At 44.0% G+C, this 26,558-nt stretch overlaps 1 protein-coding gene across 1 annotated transcript in view; it reads left to right on the top strand.

Moving 5' to 3' along the window:
* The window catches only part of KIF6 (kinesin family member 6), a 512,465-nt gene that overhangs the window by 382,581 nt on the left and 103,326 nt on the right, over nucleotides 1-26,558 (top strand). Inside the window, exons 14-15 of the mRNA XM_006860583.1 lie at nucleotides 6,504-6,612; nucleotides 18,400-18,455. Coding sequence (XP_006860645.1) covers nucleotides 6,504-6,612; nucleotides 18,400-18,455 — 165 coding nt within the window. The remainder of the gene's footprint in view (nucleotides 1-6,503; nucleotides 6,613-18,399; nucleotides 18,456-26,558) is intronic.

Below are 26,558 nucleotides of genomic sequence, written 5' to 3'. Positions count from 1 at the left end.
TCATCTCTAATTGGTGGGCTGTTAAGCAAAATGACAGGGAGTGGGAAGAAGATGGTGCTGAATTTCTAAAATTACACCCTACGAGGGATTCACCTGTCCTGTAGCATAGTCGTGAAGGCAGGGAAAGGACACATGCATGATCCATATCCCACATGGTGCCATCAAAGGAAAAGCATCCTCTAAAACAGTCATTCATTCAAAGGTCATTTGATTGAGCTCCTTTTCTGTGCCAGTTGCTAGAAATAAATACTGTAGTAAACAAGATCGAAAAATATCCCTAAACCAAACAAAACATGCACTGCTTTTAAGTCACTGTTCACTCATGGTGACCCTTTAGGACAGAGGAGAAGTGCTCCTTAATGTTTCTGAGACTGTAAATCTTTACAGAAACAGACTGCCTCAGCTTTCTCCCTCAGAACAGCTGGTGGGTTTGAAACCCTGACCTTTCAACAACCAACTCAGTGCTAACCCACAGCACCACCGGCGACTTGCACAAAATCCCTAAACCAAAAACCAAACCCATTGCCACTGAGTTGATTCCAATTCATAGAAACCATATATAGGGTTTCCAAGCTTGTAGATCCTTTTTTTTTTTTTTTTTTTAAGTTTTTATAGTAAATTGAGTGATAGTTTACATAGGAGAACATTGGTTTTACACTCATTGTTTCATTGCAATGATTACGTTCGTCTCCATGCATCATCATTCAACAGTATTTCCTTTTATTCCCTCTGTTGTTGTGTGTGGCTTTTTTTTTGGGGGGGTGGGGGAAGAGGCACAGATGTACACCAAAACACTCGGGAATAGATAATCATTTAAACAGCCAAAGGGCACATTCTGCAAGCCTGCCTCCTGACCACCAGCACACGGCCTTTCTCTTTCCATGAGTCTAGAGTCCTCAGCTGTTCTCTCTCTCCATGTCCTCATCTCTGCCTCCATCTCTGGTGTTGCTTCTTCTCTGGATAGGGTCCCACATTCTGCTTGTGGTCTTCTCCCTTGATGGTCCTAGGGTCCTCTGTTCCTGGAGTGTAAATTTTTACAGAAGCAGATAGCCTCATCTTTCTCTCACGAAATGACTGGTGGATTTGCATCAGTGACCTTGCGGTTAGCAGTTCAATGTTTAAAAAAATTACAAAAATTATAATAGAATGCATTAGCACATGAAGTAAACTATGCAAATAGTAAAACTTATGATTCGGTTTATTTTTGTGATTTTATTTAAACTGTCGAAGTATTTGACATACTAGGAACTACTACCAGTATAGTGCTACCTATTCGTTTTGAGCCAATGCAGAAATCATCGGACAATCTCTCTGACATCTCATGCAAGTAAAGTTTTACTAAAGGCAATACAGAAGTGACTGCAACCATACATTGACAGAACTTCCAGAGGTTCAAGCCGAATTTAGAAGAAGATGTGGAATGAGGGATATCATTGCTGATGTTGAATCTTGGCTGAAAGCAGACAATACCAGAAAGATGTTTCCTGTGCTTTATTGACTACACAAAGGCTTTTGATTGTGTGGATCATGACAAGCTATGGACAACATTGTAATGTATGGGTATTCCTGAACACTTAATTGTGCTCATGAGGAATCTGTACATGGACCAAGAGGCAGTTGTTTAAACATAACATGGGAACACTGAGTGGTTTTTAATTAAGAAAGGTGTGCAACAGGGTTGTATTCTTTCACCATACTTATTCAACCTGTATGCTGAACAAATAATCTGAGAAGCTGGGTTATATGAAGAAAAACGTGGCATCAAGATTGGAGAAAGACTCATTAACAACCTGGGATATGCAGATGATACAACCTTGCTTACTGAAAGGGAAGAGGACCTAAAATACTTACTGATGAAGATCAAAAACCACAAGCTTTTGTATGGATTGCATCTCAATATAAAGAAAACAAAAATCCTCACCACTGGACCAAAAAGCAACATTCTTATCAATGGAGAAAAGACTGAAGTTGTCAAGGACTTCATTCTTCTTGGATCAACTACCAACAGTCACAGAAGCAGCAGTCAATAAATCAAATGACGTATTGCATTAGGCAAATGTGCTGCACAAGAGATTTTTAAGGTGTTGAAGAGCAAAGGTGTCAGCTTGAGGACTAAGGTGCACCTGACCCAAGCCATGGTATTTTCAATAACCGCATATGCATACAAAAGCTGGACAGTGAATAAGGAAGACCGTAGAAGAATTGATGCTTTTGAGTTATGGTATTGGAGGAGAATATTGAAAGTGCCATGGGCTGCCAAAAGAACAAACAGATCTGTGTTGGAAGAAGTGCAGCCAGAGTGCTCCTTGGAGTCCAGGATGGCCAAATTCTGTCTCTCATACTTCGGACATATTGTTAGGAAGGACTTGTCCTGTCTCTGGAGAAGGATATCATGTTTGGTAAGGTGGAGGGTCAGAAAAAAAAGGAAGACCCCCAATGAGATGGATTGGCAAAGTGGCAGCATCAGTGGGCTCAAGCATGGCAACAATAGTGAGGTTGGCCCAGGATCGGGCAGTGTTTCATTCTGTTGTGTATAGGGTCACTATGAGTCAGTACCGACTCGAAGACACCTAACAACAACAACAACAACCTGCCCACTTCATTAGGCATACTTACTCTGGAAAAACTGGTCTAAGAGCATGGCATTACTTCTTCGAGGAGCTGGGCAATTTCCTCCCCTTTATAACTATTTCTTCAGCTGAGCCTCCATGTCCTCACCTCTAAAACGAACTTATTAGCAGGAATTGTAGAGACTTATAATTGAAATAATACGTGAGAAAGCTCTTGGTACAGTGCATAGATATCCTAGGTAAGAAATTCACTTTTTTAATCATTCGGAGGTTATTTCTATTGGTTAGCAGAACCACCCATAGTAATCAAGTTGTCCTTTGAATGCCCACTCTGCCTCTTCCCACTCCGCTCAGGAGCTTTGCTGTTCTGTCCTTCATAGACCTTCAGATGAGGTTCACATGCTCTCTGAGCCTTGTCCCACTCTACCTGACAGAGCTACCCCCACTCCATCTTCTCCTGCTCTTCCTTTCTTCTCTGTTCCCCAGTTCTTGTTTTCAACAAAATTTTTCAGCAGTCTTTTTTCTTCTTCTTCTTCTTCAAAAAGTTATTTCCCTCTTACTAGGCTTTGAAGTCATTAAGGGGTTTAATCTTGATCAGTTTTCTTTCTCTGTCAAGTGTCAAGCATAGTACCTATGATAAATACCTGAGAAAATAAATAAGTGGGTGGGGATCTCGTTGTCAAGGTGAGCTTTGAACCACTCTTCTTCTTCCACTGACTCCTTCTCTTTCTAATACACACAGTGCAAGCTTGGTATATGAGAAAGAACCTGGCTTCTAAATCTTCAAATGGGAAAGGAGATGATGATATCTCTTCAATAAACAGAGGATTGCTCATTAACTTAATTTGTTGTTTTTGTTACGTGCTGTTGAGTTGGTTCCACCCCATAGCTACCCTGTACAACATTTCCAAAGAGTAGCTGCTGAGCTTGAACTACTGACCTTGCAGTTCAAACAGACTTTGCAGTCCAGCACATTAGCCCACAGCACCACACCAGACCTCTATAATGATTTCATCCGCCTACTTGAGTTCATGTTGAATTTTCTATTTGTTGTTGTTGTTAAGTGCCATCGAGTCAGTTCTGACTCATAACTACCTTATATAGGGTTTCCGAGGAACAACTGGTCAGCTTGAACTGCCGATCTTGCAGTTCAAACAGACTTTGCAGTCCAGCGCATTAACCCACAGCACCACGCCAGGACTCCCATGGAGGTCCCACAGAGATTAACTTTATGGGAGATCCCAAATTAGGGCCAACGGGATAGTCTAAAAAGACTGGACATGGGTTCTGAATAAGCAAAGTTGGGATGCACAAGACAGGTAGGGACTTGTGGATCACACACACTACAGCTGCCTGGCGAGTCCTTTCCACATGTCCCCTCTGTGGACCCTCAGGCTCACCCTCGTATGGGTCTTGACCTCAGCTTCCACGAGGTCTCTGTAAGCATCTAGGCCTTGCTTTATCGCTTTGCCTTCAAACTCTGGGCCTCACTAGCTACCTCGCCTTGACCTCTCTAAGCAGACACTTGAGAATCCTGCTGTCAGAATCATGGTCATAATTCCAGTGTCTTTTTCTTTACCTGAGGCCATTACAGTCAAAGAGCTCCAATTCCAGCATCCTTCGTCCGTTAATAGCAGGAGAAGAACTGATGTCATGTTTCTAATGATAAGCTCATGCCCTGGCAGTCTCCCTGAGTGCCTTCTAAATCACCAAAATGTAAATGCATCCAGTGTAACTTGTCCATAATGTAGACTGAAAATGGGTGGTTTGGGTATATTTTATTATATCGCTGGCCCCAAATTTCTGAACATGACCTTCAGGACAGAATGATCCCAGATTATTTTCCTCTGCTTCTCTCCTTTGTGCATGTCCTTTCTGCTCCCACACCTCAGGGAAGACCAGGTGGGGTTTTCAGTTGATTCTAAGTTCCTCCAGGACCTACTGCCAACTATTCCAGGAAACCTCAGCATGGCCCTTTCCACCAGCAGTGCATTCAGATTGTCAGCTCCACAAAGAAAGCAGGACCTGGGATAGAAAAGCCCATGAATGCCTCTCTCCTTCAGTGCAGCCAGTTAAGCATTCTTGTGCCCACTACCCACGGCTAACACTACTGATTGGTGAAAGTCTTTTCTTCTCCTCCCCTGTGGACTCCTCTCCTCCTCTGCAGAACTCTCTTCCCCATCACTATTACAGAGTGACTCCTTCCCTCCTCCCTCTGTTGTTATTTTATTATAAAGTAAAAGGCATACATTGTTAGGATCCAGCATAGACGGGGGCAGGGGTGTGTGGAATTAATCCCTTGGCTCTTGGTGGGTTCTGCTGGATGAAAAGTGTCCCTTGTTGAATGTCTCTTATAAATCTGGGTCATCATCTGATTGTCCTGAAAACCCACTCCCAGGCCCACTCAACTCTGGTGTGTGCAGGGCAGATGTGGAGACAGGACTGAGCAGCGCTCGTTTGTTTCTGATTGGAAAAGGCGGATGTCTCTGTGTGCCTCATTCAGACATTCTTCACTGTGCTATTTTTATCAACAGTAATCATTAAATTGGTATCAGATGAGCTGGTCCAGTTTCTCACCCCGAGGCTGGGTGATGGGCCTCTGTTTTTTTCCAGACAAGAAGGATGTGCTATGCAACCATAAAAATATATCTCTGAACTCCAGACTTCACGGGGGACCTCAGGAACCTGGCTCATGCTCCAATTAGAGCAAAGCCCATTATCATCCCCAGTTCTTTTTTGACCTGAAACAGATGTTTGTTGAGCACCTTCTAAATGCTAGTCAGAGAACAAGACACTACCCTGAGAACTTTGTGTGTCAGCAGAAGACATTATATCATGTGAGGCTGCAATATCTTCTAGGGAGTGCATAGTATAGGTTTGTTGGTAGGAAACATGGTGGAGAAAGGATTCATTCTGCCTGGGCCTTAGGGAAAGCTCCATGGAGGTGGTCACTATAGCCAGGGCTTCAAAGGTAAATAGAATTAACTGGATGAAGACATGAGGAAGACTTCTCAGGCTAAACTCTCTTCCCCATCACCAAAGAGAAGGCATCAAAGATGCACTCATCATTTTATCTCAGATCCAGCTGTGAGAAGGTCCCAGGAACACACCTGCACTGAACCCCACCCTGAGAGGTATGAGGAAGATGGTCTGCTGCAGGAATGCCACCTGATTCCTCAGAAGGTCCTGGCCGGAGGGCCGGTTAACAGCATCCCAGACTCTGGGTTTGATTCCTGAAAAGGTTCCAGCAGCAAAGATGGGCCTATGGTGGCAATGGTGTCAGAGGGTGCTGGAATCAGGCATCAACTAAGGACCTCTTCCATGATCTGTTCATGGTCTTGAGACTGAGAACCTAACTCCTGAGTAAGAACAGAGGCCCCTTATCAGCTACATGGAAACCACGGTAAATTGTTATATGGACACTAAGAATGGAGTGTTTAAGATTCTAGATCTTCCAGTTTAGATTTTTTACTTTAAGTAAAAGTCTGGTAATGTAGGGTGGTGACATCAAATAGAAAACCAAGGTGGGGTGTGAAAGTCAAACTGGGAGAAATGTGGCAGTTGCAGATAGCAGAAAGTGCACCTGAAGGTGTCCTTAGTACCTCAGGGCCTGGAGGGCTGGTTTTCATTTCCTCCAACCAGACATTCCAGAGTGCCTCCCCCGCCCTCCCACCCCACTGCACCCACCCACCCCAGTCATGTGGATGGATGTGCAGGCACAGCCCTGCAGGGCCCAGCCAGTGTGCTGGAAGGGCCTCCTCCGGGTGGGTCAGCAGCCAGCTGGAAGAGCCTGGGGCCACCTGTCTGGTCAGAAGCGTCTCCACTGTGGGCCTCTTGGAGCCAGGGCTGGCTCTGTGGTCTGACTGAAGTGACAATGAAAGTAATGAGATCCTGATGCTGTGACTGAGGCCATTTCACTATGTCTCCAAACAGGGATGAGAGAGGAAATGTCATTAGGACGCCAGGAGGCTTTTGAAATCTTCAAGAGGGACCATGCTGACAGCATTACCATCGAAGACAACAAACAGATTCTGAAACTGAGGTAAGGCTGGTTCCGAGAGCAGCAGGTCCTCCCAGGACTTAGCAGGGCCAGCCCCGAGGACATGTGCTACTCTGTCCTTCCTAATCTACCCAATCTAACTCTTCAAAGAAAAGCAAGACATTCATTCCGTTTCACATTTAATGATGTCCAGCCTGATATGAGACTCTTGCCCATGTGTAAGCCTTGCAATCCCAGTACTACTGTACTATTGAGTTCATCAATGTTTTAGGCCATGATTCATCACAGGCAGCATTACTTTTGTATATAATTCTCACAGCATCTGTTAACTCTCATCAGCCTGTGACTCTGTTCATGTCTTATGTCTTATGACTCCAAAGGGGGTGAAAAGTCTGTTGACCAAATTCTATTGCTAGAACCCCTGACCCTCCAGCCAATCTGGAGACCAGTCCTGTATGTCTTGGTCATAGGAAGGATATGCGCATCCTATGGTCCAGAGACCTTTGGAGAGTTCTCCAGGCCCAAATCAGAGCAGGCAGGATTGTCCACAGGCATGTTCTCATGCAAGACTGTGTTCTGAACTCCCTTAGAAAAAAATTACAAATATATCATTGGTCTCAGCTAAACTTGTCCTAGTGTGATGCTATAGGATAAAACACTGGGCCACAAAGTTGACTTGAACTGCAAGGTCAGTGGTTCAAACCCACCAGCTGCTCTATGAGTCAGAACCAACTCGACAGCACTTAACAACAACAACCCATGTATTGGAGTCCTGGTGTGGCACTATAAGATAAGCACTAAACAAACTGCAAGGTTGGTGGTACAAACCCACCAATCACTCCTTGGAAACCCTACACAGGGTCCCTGTGAGTCAATGGCACTTAACAACAACAGCGACCCATGTATTAGATGTATATGTTCAAGTAGCAAACAGAAAGAGTGGCAGACATATGGCTCTAGAATTCAGAAAGGAGAGTTCTAGAAGATGAACTCTCATCCGTGAGGGCTTCAAAAAGTTCATGTGGAAACTATTATTTTTTTCATTCCATTTTTCCATGAACTTTCTGAAGCCCCATTGTATATCACATGTGACTCTGGACCTTGCTTACACAGTTAGTTTTCCAAAATCCAGGTACAAGAGCCCTATGAATATAAATGGCAATTCAAGGGAGCCAAAGCCTCTCAGGAAAACATGCCAAAGTGCAGGGACCTAGAGGGGGAAACCATAAAGGGGAAAAATTGGAAAGGAAAGGTAGAAAAAGAGGGGGCCAAGGGAGACCTAGAAAGAACAGTGAGAGAAGGGGAAGAAGCAAGAAAAATAAGGTCCTGAAAGCCAAGACAAGACACAGCTCCAAGAAGTGTATTCTCTGAGGTGCTAAAAAGAGGTCAGCAGGATGGGAGCTGGAAAGAGTACTTCGATTTGGCAACTTGTTGTTGTTGTTGTTAAGTGCAGTTGACTTGGTTCTGACTCATAGCAACCCATATAGAGTTTTCAAGGAGCAGCTGGTGGATTTGAACCACAACTTGCTGTTTGTTGTTAAGTGTTGTCGAGTCAGTTCTGACCCCTAGCGACCCTGTATACGGTTTCCCAGAAGCAGCTGGTAGGTTTGAACTTTACTACCTATTTGTTGTCAAGGGCTGTCAAGTTGGTTCAGACCCATAGCAACCCTGTATAGGGTTTCCGAGGAGCAACTGGTGAGCTTGAACCACCAACCCTACAGTTCAAACTGACTTCGCAGTCTAGCGCGTTAACCCACAATGCCATGCAACTAGAAGTATCTTATTGGACAGAGTGACAGGAATGAAAGAAGTGAGAAGGAATTGTGGAAGTGTAGAAAAAAAGCAGACAACACATTCATAAAACTGTGACTCACGAAATTAAAAAAAAGAGAGAGATTAACTTGTGGAGAAGGGCTATTCCTTCCACATGGGAGAGAATTGGTCAGGATGGTGAGTCTCAGTAGCAGGCCAGTGACCATGGAAAGACAAAGACACAAGGGCAAAGGTTGGCACAGCAAAGTATCAAGGAGACAAGTAGGTGTGAAGTCGAAAGCTCAGAAGGTTGGCCCTGGAAAGAAGCATGAATAGTAAACAGAATCAAGGTAGATCTGGTGTTGCTAAGTTTAGAAGCAGAGGGAGAAAATTAAAGGTGACTTCTATTTTTTTCGGTGAAGAAAGAAGCTGAGGTAGAATAAGAGACTTGAAGAAGATGGTGATGAAGGTTACCACAGCGACAAGAAAGGAAACCGAAAAAGAGACAAGCGACGTGAGAGCCCACTTCTGACTATTAGCAAATGGCTTGTAGATTAAAGACCCTAGACCACTTTAGAATCCAATGAAGGTCATGGGCATGTAGCCAGAACTGCCTCTTTGGATAGCACCCTAACCTTTCTTGGACTGTTGGTGTGGCGCTGTAGGATCAGCACTGGACTGTGAACCAAAAGGTCGGCAGTTCAAATCCACTAGCTGCTCCTTGGAAACGCTATACAGGGTCGCTATGAGTTGGAACCAACTCAACGGCACTTAACAACAACAACAACCTTTCTTAGTCATAAAACATATACACCCCTTGTTACCCAGCTATTCCAATTCTGAAATGTTCACACAGGTTCATCAGGGGGCACATGTGGGAATGTTCACAGCAGGACTATTGGTGGCCTAGAAGAGATGGAAACATTCTGAGTTTTCATCACTGGAGAAGTAGATCGGTATAATAATAGGCAGACCACCCACCAACCCATGGAGCAGGAGGCAGCAAGTGGGTTAATGGATTAGACACATATAGGTACCAACAAGGATGGATCTTAACAGCATAGCACTGAATAAGAACACAGGATTTATACAAACTAGTATCATCTACACACCAAATAACCACATTTTTAGAAATATATTCAAACAAGAGGATATGCGCTAACACAAAGGAGTGTCTATCTATGTGAGGAATAAGGAACAGAGTGTGAGATGAAAAGAAATGAATGAAACAAGCTAACAAACAAGGGAGTTGGGTAAAAAAAGAAGTAAATCCAGTGAAAGCTGAGAACTCTCTCCCTAGAAAAACAGCCATATGCTTATCCAGACCAATTCTGCATATGAATTCAGAGGTTCACAAATCTTCCATGTTGGAAGCCAGGTATTTCTGACACGCTGATTGGTGGTAGACTATCTGAAGAGGAACATGCGAAGCCAAATGACAACTGTCTCATCCAATAAAGACTTGCAAAGAATGCTCAGTTGCATCTATTCCTGAGGCTTCTTAGAGAAAACCAGCAATTTACAACCTTGTTTTCTTATTTAAATTACCTATAGAGCCTTTTACAACTACAAAAGCATAGTTCCCTGCCCTCAGATAGTCTATAGTCTAATGAAGTTGGTCTGAACATCCTTCTGGTTAAGCGCTGACTCTAGTATGCAAGCAGGGTTGAGAACCACTGGCTTCAACAGTGTCCAGGGACCTTCGGGTATGGAATCTCTGTGTTAAAAGGGTTAAACAAATTATCAGGTGATTCTTCTTGCACACTTAAGTTCAGGAACCCACTGGTTTGAGGAGAACATAAACTTCATCTTTCTTACTTTAGAATTGGCATGCTTCCTGATTCTGGCTTGTAGACTTGGGTTTAGATCTGTTTCCAACTGGGGATGAGATGAGAGGTGGGCAGGGATGAAGATGCTGTGGGTTTCCAAACCTTCTAACATAGAGAGCACTTAACTCTGGTACAGTCGAGTTCTGACAACCCATGTGACAAAGGCACTTTGGGGTTTTAAATGTATCTATCACTCAGGATAGGCAGAGCTGATGATCCCATCTTCATTACGGCCGTAGTGCAAGGAAACGGCTAATAGAACTCACACAATAGTTTTCCTCTGAAAACAGGTTTTCTCAGCAGTAAATTAGACTTTTCCTATCAAATGAAAAGTTAGGAGACCAGCCCACATTAAAAAATAACAACAACAACTCTACATCTGTTTAATGTTACTGTAATGCCAATCATTAAAGGAATATTGGGAACTAGGTGGTGTAACCCAGACCCTACCTCTTTCTCAGGATTGGCACTTTTGTTCACTTTCATGGAGATTATTGAATTATCAAATGCTACATGTTCCTAACTGCACATAACTCTGCAAAATAATGCTCTTACAGCAGACAGGAAGGCGAAGGTTCCACGGATGTTCACACAGTGACTTTTATGCCACGGATATTTTAGGAAATGTTCTTTCAGGAACCCTGGACCCTTCACATGTTCCACACTGCTGCCTTCTAGTGACCTGGAGGACCATCTGTGGGAATATAGACATGGACCAGAGCGTTTTACTGAGAGGCATTACGTGACTGCTTCCTAACTGTACTTTAAAGTTAACCTTTTTTATAGTCTTCTGCAACCAGAGCCTGGCCTCCTGTTTTATTTCTTCTTCTCACATCTAGTAACTCTGCCATTTGATGGCTTTGCTCTTGTCACATCATGTTGACAAAATGCCATGCAAAGAGGGTTTGCAGCTAACGGTCTCTATGAATGAACACTGGCTGAGTTTAGCCTCTTAAGCCCATAGCCACTGTATCCTAAGCCCAAATATAGGTAATTTTGGTGATGCCAGGTTCCTTCTAATTCCCTTAGCCCCTTCCAGAGTAGAGAATTGATTTAGAGTTGTAGTAGGGGAAATCCGTGGCTCACACTTCCCATACTACTTGCTAGAAGGAATCTTCTTCCCCTTTCTACCCTTACAGGGAATCTGTGGAACCTCTGAGTTCTGGCCTCTGGGCTGAAGGGACGTTGTGCTGCCTGCCTATGAAAGCAGACACGAGATGCCCACACATTAATGGGATGTTTGCCCTTTGCTAAACTAGAGCCTAGGAGCCAACTCGTAAGCAGGATTTTTCAGTAGAGGACAATTGCCATTCAAAATCACTACAGTTTTGAGGCATGACTCATCCTCATATAGAATAACCCAAAAAGAGTCTCTGAAAGCCCATGTTTGGCAAGTACCAGTGCCCAGGCACCACACGACTGACTTCTCTTGTGGTAGATCTTTCATACAAGCTGTATCCTTGCAATCAGAGTCCCATTAAATGACCAAAGAAGAATTAATGGGAAAAGTAACTGCAACTGGAACTAAAGGCATTGATAATGTATAAACCAAGAAAAGTGCCTCTTGGCTCAGTTGGGTGTTTCAGACAGAATATAGAACAGCAAACTCAAACCAAGAGGAAAACTGGACTGAGGGTGAAAAGAAATCTTGTGGCACCATCTGGAAATAACGCTCATGACAACTTATGAGTGTCCTGGTTACTATTAACTTCAATTTTAGCGTTTATTATTTTTCTGTTTGTTGGTTTTTGTTGTTGTTGTTGTTGTTGTTTGAATTTCAACTTGTCTCCTGAAATGGACTTTTAAACTCTGAGAGCAAGAGATTAGATTAGGATCTTCTCAGCCGCCCCACAGGTTTTTAAACAAAAATTACACTTGGGGAAAAATTTTGTGTGTGTCTGAGAATGCTAATTTGAAATGGACTTTTGAAGAATCTTAGCCACCAAGAAAACTGCTTGAGAATACTTGTTTCTCAGGAATGGAAGAATGAAGGCAGCAGGTTTCTCGAGAGTCATGAGAAGAGCTGCTGAGCAGAAGGGGAGAAAGAGCACCATCTTGATGGGGGCAAGAAATGAAATATAAAAGTCATAGTTGCCCTGGGTGGTCCAAATGTTAGTGTAAACAGCTGCTAACCAAAAGGTTGGAGGTTTGGGTTCACCCATTGGCACCTCAGAAGAAAGGCTGGGTAATCTATGTCAAACACAATCAGCCATGGGGACCCCAAGGAGCACAGCTCTAGCTGACACACATGAGGTCGCCGTGAGTTGGGATGCACTGGATGGCAGCTGCTGGTGACGGATAATGGAAATGGAGAGTGAATTGTCATTGCAATAAGATGGACACAGCCAAGATGTCAGGACCAGGGTTACAGAGGAAGGAAATGGCAAAGATGAAGGCCCAGTCTTTTCTCCGATGGAGAAGAGTACTAGATGTTCACTCTATGAAACATCAAAAGAGTAAGTTAGTCACCCAAGATAAGTTAGCTAGGAAGGGTGTCATAGGAACTCCTCATCCCCACAACCACCACCACCAGGGGCAAGGCTATGTGTAGACTGAGTAGCTTATGAGCAGTGGCACCTGTCCTGGGCCTACAGATTAAAAGTGCCCACCATCCCTAGTGAATTCTCTGTGGTTCAAATGGTCCTGGGGCAACGCCAGGTGCCTGGCTTCGTTAGAAAGATGACAAGGAGGACGGGATTCTCCCAGGAGCTGCCCTTTGAAGCTACATGAGATTCTACCTCAGTTTCCATCCTTTCCATCCTGTTGAAGATGAGACTCTAGGCTGCTTGGTCACTGACTTGCAGGAACCCATACTAGCTTTTTAGTTTGCTGGAAGGATAGCACTGGCCTGTTATTGTCTGCAGTGACTGCTTCTAACATGCAGTCCCATCTCTCAGCTCATGGCATCCCACACCATATATAGTGGCCATAATCCACATACACAGTGCACACCAGCATGGGTGGACATCAGCCCAGCTCTGGGAGACATCCTAGCCTTAGAAAGGACAAATCTGAAATCCAACCGCCAACAGGTAGAACAAGGATTAAAATCTAGGTCTTCAGCCACACTTACTCACTTGCTAGTCATTTTGCCTTCTAGAGACCTTTATGGAATGCTTACTCTACTTTGGCACCTGTTCTATACTCCAGAGATCTAAGAATGAATTAAGCAGACATGATCACTGTCTTCATGGAGTTCACGATATTGAAAGGATATCAAAATAGTGTGATATCTGCCTCTGAGGACAGCAGTGTGGGGTGCTGTGGTGAACTATCAGTGGAAGAGACATGAAGCTGAGTCTGAGGGGTTAGACAACAATTGGCCAGATGAAGAGAGAGGTCCCTTTGCTAGGGACCGCCCCAAGTCCAAAAGAGTATGGCACTTTCTAGAACTGAAAGTGATTCCTGCCAGCTGGAAAGATGGGGGTGTCAGAGATGAAGTGGAAGAAGTCTACAGCGTAGCAGGAGCCAGAACGTGAACTATCTCGTTAACTACAGTAAGAAGTTTGGACTTGGTCCTGAGGGTGCTAGGAGCTCCCTAAGAGTTTTAAGCAGATTTGCATTTAAGGAAGTGCCACCCAGCTGCTGTCTAGTCAGTTCTGGCTCATGGTGACCTTATGTGGTTCCTAATAGAACTGTGCTCCATATGGTTTACAATGGTTGATTTTTTGGAAGGAAAAATCTGGGTGGACTCAAACCTCCAGCCTTCCAGTTAACAGCCAGGGACTCCTTAAGGATGGTCACTCAAGCTAAAATGTGGGAAGTTGCCTGAAGGCAGGTAGCAGGAATCTTGGGAGAACCGGAACCAGCAAGAAGTAGTTGAAGTAGCCTGGGAGAGCGTTGACTGAGATCTGCACAAGGCAGGGTGGGTAGGTGTGAAGCTAAGTGGGAGGTATGACAGATGCTGAGCTCATGGAGTGGACAGAGCTCCAGCCTCAAGGGAAGGGACTAACAGAGAGGGGTGAAGGATGTTGTGTGGGTCACTGGCATGAGCATGTGTGTGAACAACGCAGTCCTGTGATGAAATGAAGAAAGACTGACGTGGGAGGTTGTCAGAGCCGATGATCAGCTCTGCTTTGAACACAATAAACTTTAATCAGCTACAGCCCATAATTTCTGTTTTCAGTTGCTGAAAGATATCTCTGACTCATGGTATGTCGGAGTAGAACTGTGCTCCATGGGGTTTTCAATGACTGTGTTTGTTTTTTTAATTGATCTCCAAGCCTTTCTTCTGAGGTGCCTCTCGGGGAACTCGAACCCTCAGCCTTTCCAGTTGGATATGTGGGTTGTGAAATAAAATGGGGCTGGAATGGAGATTTTGGAGGTGTCAGAAGAGACAGCAAATGAAGGCCACAACATGAATGGAATCCTAGAGAAACTGGTAAAGTAAGAAGAGGGCCAAGGACAAAATCCTGAAGATCGCCGGTACCTAAGGAGCAGGCTGCGGGAGAACCTGCTAAGAAGACTTAGAAACAGCAGCCAGAGAGACTGGGGGTAAAAATAAGAGAGATGGTGACTTGGAAAAAGGTTTCCCCAGCATCCAGCACAGAACCTGGTGCACCGTGAGGGCTGTTGGGTGGGTGAAGGGATATGTTACTGAGAGCCACGCTTGAGCAAGAACCACTAGGGTGCCACATGGCTTCTCCCTTCCCAGCTTAGGCCTTGCCCCGAGGCAGAGATTTTTCTGTGCAAGGCAACAGAGCAGTGTTGAGGCCTCCATACTGGACCTGCACCCAGCAATGCTGCACTCTCCAAAACAAGAGACACACAGGAGGTAGGGGTGCTTGGTTCACACCAGTAGCAAGAGCTCATAGGCGGCCCTGGCTGAGGCATGCAACCTTCTCTTCCTACCCCCCACCTTCTCTGCCAATGCAGACCACGCCTCCTCCCCCACAACCAACAGTGAACAATGTTTCTAGGAGTGCAATTTGAGATATCTCAATGGCTCTTTGAAAGATCTCAGTGATGAGAAGAATCAGGAAGTTCTTCCCAGGTAAAATCCAGGTCAACAGAACCTAGGCTGGGGCAGGGGGAAGAAGAGGGACTGGGGAATCAGGGAGTTGGGTTGAGAAGGTGTGAGGATGCATGGTGGACAAGATAGGGCAGGGTAGAACTGTGAGGTCCCCTTCTCTGTCTCTCTTGATAAGGTTCCTTTCTTCCTTCACATCTCTCCAGCCTCTCTTTATACTTTCCCTTGCCCCTGTTCTCCCTCAAGGCTGGGCTTGTCCTTGTCAAAAGTTTGTCTTGACAACCAAGGATCAGGAACACATGTGGGTGGGGTGGCCTGGAGTGGTGACAACTACAGAGTGAAGGGAAAATGGTCTCATGAAGACAGGAAAGCCCTCAGACCACACCTCTCCAGTGGGAAAGCCCTTTTTAGCTCTGCACTGGATGGCAGAAGAGTCTGGAACCATTCCTGCTTTCCCTTGTAGTTTCGGCCAGCCCTGGCTCTGGGTAGCCTCTGGAGAGGGTTGACCACAGCACATTCCCTCCATCATGACCCCTTGGGCACATCTAGGCACCACCAGATGTGGGGTCTCCATCCCAGGCCTATCAAGGCTTCTCAGGGGCAGGGGGCTACAGTGAAAACTAGCCCATGTGGCTTCACTGTCTTCCCATTTCTGCCTACACTCTCTCCAACACTGACATGAATCTGAGCAGCTTTTCAGTCTTGCTTTTGTGTTTTCCTTGTTCAAGAGCACCAAAAGCTTACAGCACTCTACAGAACAGGCAAATTCTAGGTACGGATAGACAGAGCAGCTATCAAACTGTTGTGACCCCACCCTTCACAGAATTTAGAATATGAAGACAGTCCTCATATTCTAGATGTCCTAGACTAAACCTCAGATTATGCCTACCAGCAGGCAAAAGTCAGGAAACCCCACAGAGCCCAACACAGTGCCCTGCACTAATATGAATGTTCGTTGAACTGAATTAAATTTGAATTGCATCAAATGAACATGTATCGCTTGTCTCCTGGAAAGGCATAGGCCCTAGCTGAGGAGAGGACATGTCTAATCTACCATGGGCCTGAACACCCTTAGTAAGAGATCCAGGGGTGGGTCCCAAAAAACCTAACATTGAGAGAAAATGTCATCCTCTTCCCTGGAAACTTCCTGTCTGCAGTCACAGGCCAAGCAGACAGATTCGGAAAGTCACAAATAGCAATGACATCATTCACACTTCTCTGTCAAGCACAGAGCAGTCATGGCAGTCTGGCCTCTGATGATGCTGTTCCCTTGCCCCACTTCACCTAGCAGAATCCTCCTGAGTGCACATTGATAAAACGATGTGATGTCTGGGATTTGCTGGGATCCAACAGTTTAAAGGAGGGTCTTTGTTACCTAGGACTGTTCTAACAGAAATACCACATTTGAGTGGCTTTATTTTCTCACAGTTTAGGAGACTAGAAGTCCAAATTCAGGGTACCTGCTCTAGAGCCAGGCTTTCTCTCTCTGTTGACTCTTGGGGAAGGTCCTTGTTCCTCATACCCTTGGCGATCTTCATGCAATGTAGCGTCTCTGCTTCCTTCTCTGCCTCATGTTACCAATGTGACTGAAACATGGTGATGGGGATACGAAAGCTCTTTCTACTCTTCTCTCTGTCTTGTATATATCTGACAATTTCTATAATAAAACTATTTCTACCAAGTCCTATTCATCCTTAAAACCCAAGTCCATTCTATGAAGCTTTCCTGACTACTTCCCACTCAGTGATAGGCCTCTTCCTACTCAAACTAATGGTACAACCAGTATTATCCATGCACTATGGCCTTGTATTGTGTATTTTTTGTTTCATAGGTTTTCAATTGCCTACTCAGTTCAGTAAGGAACTCTGGTAGCGTAGTGGTTACAAATCAGGCTACAAGCCACAAGGTCAGCAGTTCGAAACTACCTGCTGTTCCATGGGAGTAAGATGAGGCTTTCTGCTCCCGTAAAGATTTATAGCCTCGGAAACCCTGTACAGGGTCGCTATGAGTCGGAACCGACTTCACAGCACATAACAACAACAAACTCAGTTCATTGGCAGAAAAGAGAGAAAGGGAAAGAAATGAACATTTCTTAAAGGCAAGAACTGTGTGTTTCTCATATACACCATATCTTATAAGGTTTCTGTAGCACACGGTGAATACTATTATGGGTATCTGTTATACAGCTATCGAAAATAATAGAGAAGAAAAGCTTCTAATGACATAGGGGTAGACGTCTGGTATAGTGTGAGGTGAATTGGAATCAGAATACAAAATCATACAAGACATGACAGGATCTCATCACAAAAAAAACTGCTTGGAAAAAAGACTAAAGACACACACACACACACACACACGTATATATGGAGTCCTGGTGTAGCGCTGTAGGATAAGTACTGGACTGAAAGGTTGGTTGACCAGCGGCTCCTCAGAAACCCTACACAGGATCCCTATGAGTCAGAACCAATTCCACGGCACTTAACAACAAACAACATAGATATCAAAATGTGCTTATTTCTGGATTAGAATTTTTTCTTATTCTTAGATTTTCAAAATGTTACATAATATGATTATACATGACAGGCGTCAGCTAACTTTTTCTATAAAGGGACAGATAGTAAATATTTTTGACTTTGTGGGCCATACAGGCTCTGTTGCAACTACTCAACTTGGTTATTGTGGTGTGGAAGCAACCAGAGGTATGATGAAAAAGTATGGCCGTGTTCCAGTAAAACTGTATTTACAGAAGCTTGCCACAGGCTGAAACTGACCCACAGGCCTGAGTTTGCCAACTCCTGATATATAACTTTATAATCAGAAAAAAAGACTTTATTTATGTATTTGGGAGCTGCAAGTGCAAAATGTCGGCACTGTGATTAATGTCACAACAGCAAAGCTTTGTTCTAAAATCCTAGCAGAGTAAAACCATAGAAACCCGAAGTCATAAGTTAGAGAATATAAGATTGAAAATTCTATGCTGCATACTGGCATCCTAGAACTCTGGTGTGGCACTGTAGAATAAGCACTGGGCCTCAAGGTCGGTTTAATCTGTAAGGTCCATGTTCACACTCACCAGCTGCTTCTTGAAAACCTTATACAGGGTTGCTGTGAGTCAGAACCAACTCAGCGCGGCATTTCAACAACAACATACTGACATCAGACAAAAAATTCACAGTATCAGTAATTAACACAAATTACATTTCTACTTTTTTTAAGGCCTAATTTAAGATGAACAGAAAGCGTTAAACTTTCATTTCTTTTTCTTTTTTGCCCCCCTAGATTTTCGGAAGCAAAAGCCCTTGGAGAATGTATAAATGAAGCAAGAAGTAAAATTGGTAAGCAGATATTATTTGCACCTTCTTCACAGACCACTTTCCTGGTGAAAGTCAAGTCATTATGTGCTTCCAGGTAGCCATGAAGCCAAGTTTGGGGGTTGTTGTTGTTAAGTGCTGTTGAATTGGTTCTGGCTCATAGCGACCTGTTTAGGGTTTCCAAGGAGCCAGCTGGTAAGCTTGAACCGCCAACCTCGCAGTCTAGTGCATTAACCCACAGCATCACACCAGGACTTTTATGGTAGCCCCTGCCAAAAAAAGCTGCTCAGACAGGACCTGTCCTTGGAAGTCTGACATCCCTCCCACCACCCAATAGGCAAAGCACTTTCTTTTGTCTAGAACTTGAAATTTTTGTGCAGGCCTGAGCTCTAGCACCCAAAGAGAAAGTTCTGCTTTTCTCTGGTAGTTTCAGTAATACCAAATGTTGGACATATAGTGTGCCCACACAAATAACCTATGCATATAACATGCACTGTACTCATAGGAAGCTAACGTGGTGAGAGGGTTGCACAGCTTGCAAAAGAATGTATAGCACATGCAGTATTTGCATAAAAATATGGCAGGTCAGCCGATGGTAACCATGCAATTGCAGGGATATTTCCTGTGAAACATTTTTACACCTCTTGAAGAGTACACACAGCATTGTTGGCACAGGTGTGCATTTTTTCAGGACAAGAGGAGAAGCAATAGGAGCCACCAGGGTGAAGGCTGCCTCCTGAGCAGGATGGCCTCACCTAGGTGAGCATCTCCAGAAAGATAAGGTAAGGTGAGAGACCAAGTCAGTCAGAGCATGCCCGTGTCTTCTTTAAAGTAAAAGGCAACTTTTTTCATCTATCTTGATCTGGAAGGCATAATAGAAATTCCTCTTGGGGTAAGGGTTGGGGTGTAGTTTTACAGAAAGGATCCCTTGAACCCTCACTCTGTGCTGAGAAAGGTAGCAATTGCTGATCCATCTCCCTCCCCAGTAAATGAGGACAGAACAGAAGCCACTGTAAGCCTGCCCTGTGGCTTTCCCTACAGAACATGCAGCCCCATAGCTTCTGGTGTAGTCCTGGTATGGCACTATAGGATAAGACACTGGACCCAAAGATCAGTTTGAACCACAGGGTTGGCAGTTCAAACTCACCAGTCACTTCTCAGAAATCCTGTACAGGGTTGCTATGAGTCCAATAACAACAACAACATAGCCTCTGGTAGCATGGTGCGTTACGAGTTGGGCAGTAAACCACAAGGTCAGCAGTTTGAATCTACCAGCGGAGCTGAGGAAGAAAAATGAAGCTTTCTGTTCCTGTAAAGATATACATCCTTGGAAACCCTATGTTGTTAAATACCATTGGTTCTTACTCATAATGACCCTATAGGGTTTCCAAGGAGCGGCTGGTGAGTTTGACTTTATGGCACACAATCGTCATGCCATCTAGCTGTGTCAGTCTGAGAACAGGAACCTCACTATCGCCCTCTATGGCCCAGGCTGATGTAGCAAGGCCCCAAGCAAGGCCCAGCAACCCATCTGACCATCTCTGAACCTGGAGGGTTCTTAACCTAATGTCCAGGATTGTAGAAAGGGTGGGGGGTGGGGGGTGGGGAAATGCATCTTCATTTTCACTAACTTCTAGTAAAATTTAGTATTACCTTCAGTGATGAACATAAGCAATAGTTGTTGTTATGCGTCGTCAAGTTGGTTATGACTCATAGCAACCCTGTGTACAGGGTTTCCAAGTAGCAGCTGGTATATTTAAAGTGTTGATCTGTGGTTCGCAGCCCAGTGCTGAGCCTACAGTGCCACACTAGAAGTAGCAACGCCCACCACGATGGAGAGCACAGACTTTGTCATTTCACATCACACTCAGGCAGACCTGGTAAAATAGCTTTTCTGCTCATCACTGCTTCAAACTGACAGTAGTTCATATACTCACCATTAGAGCTTGTTAATCCATGTGTTTTCGTTAAAGTACATCGATATTTCCATATCACAAAATGTTTAAAAATGTTGATAACTATTTCAGTATAATCGGCTTCTTTTAAAAGCATGTCTTTTGCTTTACGCATCTAAAATCTTGATTCTGAGAGAGGAGACTGTAGCTATGCCAGATACTAGTGGGATCCCTGGAACAAGAAAAGGTTACCATCTTATTTCTTGGCTTGGATTCCCAAACCCCCTAACACTGTGTGGAAAAAAAAATAGGGGGGAGAGAGGAATATGTATTCTTTACTGGGATAATACCCATAGCTTATTCAAACCAATGGGGAAATTGATTCTGGGCTGAAGCCCCACTAACAGTGCCAGGACTTCAGGCAGGAAAGCAGACATCCTGCTGAGGGGGAGCACCCCTCCCCCAACGCCCAGACAGCAACACAGTGCTGGGCCCACCTGGTCTAAGTCACCTGGCAAGTGGAGGAGGCAAGGAAGAAAAAGCAGGCTATGTGGATCTAGAACTGAGTTGTTACTGCTTATCCAGCCTCAAGGGACCCAATGGTTTGTTTCATGGGAGCCGGGGGGAGTGGCAGACAATAAAGGTAAAGACCTTTTAGAAATTATTTCTCCCCCCAAAAAAAGTAATGTAAAGTTTGACTCTTTCAAGAATATCTAACTCTGTAGACCAAAACGCAGCTGTTCCAAGAATAATTCGTGGGAAGCACCAATCACCTTCATTCTGAGTATGGTGGGCTATTGCTACCAAGAATTAAAATGCTCCATCATTTTGATGAAATCACCTATGCTGATGAATCCAGTTGGTCATACTCTCAAGATTAGGGAGGTCGGAGGTTGTTGTACAACTGCACAAGCTGTACACAGGCTGAGAGCAAGGGGTTCAGAGTACAAGGGTTGCAGCTGATCTGCCCCTAGAGGTCATCTGTTGAAAGCCAAGCTATGTTAGGCTCTGTAAACGTTTAGCCTGGGGCACGGAAACCTTTCTTGTTTTTCCTTCTAATAAGTTGTTGTTGTTGTTGTTGTGTGCCGTGGAGTTGGTTCCGACTCATAGCGACCCTGTACAGGGTTTCCGAGGCTGTAAATCTTTACGGGAGCAGACCGCCTCATCTTTCTCCCGCGTAGCAGAGTTCATACTGTTACTGAGATTCCGGCCTTTCCAGTTGTGCTGTTACTACCAGGGGCCCAGGTGAGGGCGTTTCTGAGACTCCCACCCCATTAATGGACAAGCTCTTCATGGTTTCTAACCGAATGCTTCCCTCTGCCCCGTGCTTGGCCACATCTCAGGACACCAGGTTAATATTAAGGAGGTATATGGTGGACTACCTTGAAGAAAACTTGTTTCAGGAGCGTTATTATGTTACTCCGTGTATTTTTCCCCAGCGAAAAATTAGGTCAGGTGGAGTTTTCAGTCCCCAGTGAGTCTAGACGTCAGAAACCAGGAGCGTGGCATCAATGCACCATGGCCTGGCTGAAATGACGACTCAGCTCTCTTCTCAAACCAGGCCACACCCTGGGGCAAGAGCAGGGGATGCCTAGAAGTGTAATTGGGTCGGAAGAGAGGAAACAAAGTCTGTTGTAGTGAGCTACAGCTCTCCCACCCACATGTTTAAAGTGCAGCCTGCCACTGTCTTTTCAGCTTATTTGTGTTTTTTCTGTAATATTGGACTCTAGAGCTGTCTCTTGAATTTCATCGTCAAAAATCACTAAAGATGATCAATTCAGTAGTGACCACACAGTGCCTAATTTTTACTTAATATAATCAGTCAGTCCAAGTTTCCATATTATTTCTTTTTCTTATAAGAAGCCAACCCACACTAGGCAGTTAAATTCTTGCCACAAACTCCTTTTTGTTCCCCCTGTCTACAGACCATTTGGCATAAATGATTATGCACTCAGCTACTAAAGGAAATCTAACTAGATGTGCCTCCAATGAAATGCCTGGTGATCTACTTCCAAAAGATCACAGCCATTGGAAGCCCTGTGGAACATGGTTCCTTCCTGACACATATGGGGTCACCATGTATTGGAATCTACTTAGCAGCAACTGCAGTTTTCCACTGATAAGTAAATCAGTGCTGGGGTGGCACTGCGGGTTAATGCGCTAGACTACAAAGTTGGTTTGAACCACAAGGTCGGTGGTTCAAGCTCACCAGCTGCTCCTCAGAAACCCTATACAGGGTCACTGTGGGTTGGAACCTACTATATGGCAGTCAATAACAACAACAAAGAAAAACACGGTGAAATTGGCAATGGGAAAAACAACCTACATAGATAGACTCTTCCAGAGAAATCAGAGTCCTTTCTCTAGAAGAGTCATTTTTGTTTTATCTGCCTGATCCATAGCCAGAATATCAGGCTGTCTTCTGCCACATGGGCTGTGTTATGAACACATTTACATACATACACTCTGCTTCCATTTGTCATATCTGTAAAATGACCATTGACCCCAAGGTGTGGGAGAAGAAGTAGACGATGTTAGAGGAAGCTGTATAATCGCATAACCTCCTCGGCTGTTTGTTCTTTGCGCCTCTTTGAATTCTGGCGTTCCTTTTTCTACATCAGTGTTCTCCCACCAGCACTATATCATCTTTGGCAACCAAAGATACTCAATGGCTGTTCTCTGGAGTTGGGTCCATTCCCAGACCAGTTCAGGGACCAGCTGTTTTGGAGGCAAACCTGACTTTGACTGACACCTCTTGGCAAATCTTGGCAACTCTTGATCTCTCCGCAGGCACCTCCAAGCCTAAATGAAATCTGAAGTAAATACCTAGTGATCAATTCAAAATTCATAGGGAATATAACAGAAGTAGGAGTCCTGGTGTGGTACTGCGGATTAATGCACTGGACTGCAAAGTCAATTTGAACCACAAGGTCGGTGGTTCAAATCTTTCCTCAGAAACCCTATACAGGGTCTCTATGAGTCAGAACTAACTGTACAGCACTTAACAGCGTAACAGAGGTAACTGTAGGTGAAAGATGAAGAAAAACAAAACTAGGAAAACATTCTGGAAGTTGTTTTTGCACTGTTCCAAATTGATAAGAAACAAACAAACAAAAAAAAAACCCTCCAACCCATCGTTTGAACCATACCCTTTAGAAAATGTTTCTGTCGTGCATTTGGGTTTTGGGAAACTCATTTCTCAGGTCTAGATCTCCATCAGCAAATTAATAGGATTATTAGTCAGCTTTGTGCATTTCCTGTGCTTGAATCTTCCTTTGAGGTTTATTTTTGGACTTAGACTTTGTACACTTTGGCTTCTAGTATCTTATCCTAAAATAAGGAAAAAACAACTTCCCGGTCATTTTGTCAGATTATGCTGAACTGAATCAAGAATGCCTTTTTGTTACTATTTGTTCTCTGCTCCAAGTAATAACAATACCAACAACAGCAGCTCAGCAGTAACGGTCTCCACCGTTTGTTGAGAACTTTCTGTGCTGTGCTCAGCACTTGGCCCTGGTTATTTAGTCCTCACAGGGAAGGGGCAATACTGACACAGTGGGTAGTTCTAAAGCACATGTTTGTACACACTTAAAGCAAACCAGCCAAAACCCACAGCGTTTGGGTCTATTCTCATACATAGTTAGCCTATAGGACAGAGTAGAACTGCCCCATAGAGTTTTCAGGTCTATAAATCTTTACAGAAGCAAACTGCCACATCTTCTCCCCCAACTTGGCTGGTGGGTTCGAACTGTCAGTCTCTAGGTTAGTAGCTGAGTGGCTTAACCATTGTGCTATCAGGCTGAGGTCACTTATCTTACAAGGGGTCAAGATGAAATTTAAATCCATTTAGGTCAAACTCCAAAATGCTTAGATACTCTATATTGTCTCCAAAATTTCAGATTTACCTGATGTTGACATTTCCTTTTGAGTTTAAAATTTCACTAAGGTCTTTCTTACTTCAGCTTCCCTGAATCTTTAGCCTTTATCCCATTTGATATGTGCAACAAAGGACACTCAGAACTGGCACAATATAGCCCAAGATCAAAAGGGCTTTTGTAACACAATTGTGGATAGGTTACTAACCATTGAGGAAGGGAGCAGGCGAGGGCTGGAACCCTGCCTGCCCTCTGCTCTGTATTGACATGCACTAAGTCAAGGTTGCATCTGCCTGTAGGAAGGGGTACGTTGATCGAGTTTATAGAAGGGTGTGTTGCGGCTTTCTGCAGCCATAGGTTGGTTTTAACTAGCATCTTCAGTTGTTCACAGGATGAAGTTGAAGGATTATATGCTATATGAGGAGTCCTGGTGTGGCACTGTGAGCTAATGTGCTGGACTGCAAGGTCAATTTGAACTGCAAAGTTGGTGGTTCAAGCTCACCAGCTGCTGCTCAGAAATCCTATACAGGGTCGCTATGAGTTGGAACTGACTCCACGGCACTTATGAACGGCAATGATGCTATATGATTCCAATGGAATGGGTTTACCGATGCTTCAGGAAACAGAAGAAAATCCAAAGCATAAGGTTAGGTGAGATTTAGGGAATAGGTGTAATGGCATACTTAGCCTTAAGTATCGAAACCAGTACAAATAAGGACTTGTTGTTATCAGTTGTTGAGTCAGTTATGCCTCATGGCAAATGTACATGTTGTTGCTGTTGTTAGGTGCTGTTGAGTCAGTTTTGACCCAGTATAGGTTTTCTGAGGAGCGGCTGCTGGGTTTGAACCGACACCTTTGAGGCTTGTAGTCCAGTACCACACCAGGATCAGAATGAATGGTGTGTAGTCCTGTACCTTCTTCAGGGCCTTTGATGTGCTTGAGCCCCTTGTTGTGGTTACTGCGTTTGTCCATCTCATTGAAGGCTTCCTTCATATTTGCTGACCCTCTGCTTTATGAATTAAGATGTCCTTTTCCAGCAACTGAAAATAAAGACTAGACAGAGAAAAACCAGCACAATTAAAGGCAGGCACAACTGTCATCAGGGACCATCAAGTGCTACTCTTTAAAAGGCAAAATATTAAAAAAAAAAAAAATTTTAATTCTGTATTCTCAAAAGTAGAAATGCAACCATCACAAAGTAATCCTTCCACTCTGCCCAGCATTTCCATGCCTACATTGTATTGCATTCCTGAGGGCACACCACCTCCTCACAAGGAAGTTGTTAAGTGCCATTTCAGAGGAACGCAATGGGGAAGGATGATTAAAATTAAAATATACTCTACATATGAAAATGCACATACGCAGAGAAAGAATTTGCAAAGGAGGTTTTTTGGTGTGTGTGTGTTTGTTTTTTTTTAAACTCTATTAAGTAGTTCACCACATATTTATTTTAACTAACAAGCTGCATTATGCATTAAGATATTTTGTTTGATTTTTGCAAATCACAATTATAAAAACAAATAATAATGATCAACATGTGTGGAGTTTGTATTTGGCCAGGATGTTTATAGCTGCAAATCAAGCCTGTTGAAACATGAAGGGAAAGTCATTGTCTCATGTAACTGAGAAGTCCAAGTAGTACAGCTGGCTTCAAATGCAGGGCACACTTCTCATCTCTCTCCGTCCCTGCCTCTGTCTTTCTTTCCTCTGCCCTCCTTCTCTCTGTCTTTCTCTCTCTCCCCCATCTCTAAGTTCTGCTTGATTAAGTTCTGTGACACTCTGACAGACTCTCCCTACGTGGACGCTCCAAGTTTACATAGTTCACAGAATTCATAATCTCAGTGAAAGAGCAAGTATCTTTCCCAACAGCACTGACAACAGTCCCTGGAGAAAGGAGTGATTGGTTGGCCTTGAGTCATGTGCCCACTTCTGAACCAATCCAAGGGATGGGACACTTTGATTGACTAGTCTTGGGTCATGTGCTCACTACTGAGGCAGGAAGAAATGCTGGGTAGATAAAAATTGTGTTAACTACCAAGTCTTACTAAACATCATCTACAACTTGAAACAAGAGAGATCTGTAAAAGAATGGGTAGTAGCTCCTATGAGAAAAGAGAAAAGTAGTTATCTTGAAAAAAAAAAGTGGGGGAGGAGACAGCCATGAATAGGGAACTTAAAGTCTAGAAGTCTAGTTTTAAATACAACCCCTAAATACAACCCCTACTACAACCCCTACTGCTATGATGAAGGAGCTCTGGTAGAGTAGTGGTTACGAATCAGGCTGCGAACCTTAAGGTCAGCGGTTCGAAACTACCAGCTGCTCCGCGGGAGAAAGATGAGGCTTTCTACTCCCGTAA

Source organism: Chrysochloris asiatica, unplaced genomic scaffold (genome assembly GCF_000296735.1).
Source record: "Chrysochloris asiatica unplaced genomic scaffold, ChrAsi1.0 scaffold00038, whole genome shotgun sequence".
Lineage (NCBI taxonomy): Eukaryota > Metazoa > Chordata > Mammalia > Afrosoricida > Chrysochloridae > Chrysochloris > Chrysochloris asiatica.
Note: the sequence above shows the minus strand (reverse complement) of the source record. Positions and strands in the feature narration are given on the sequence as shown.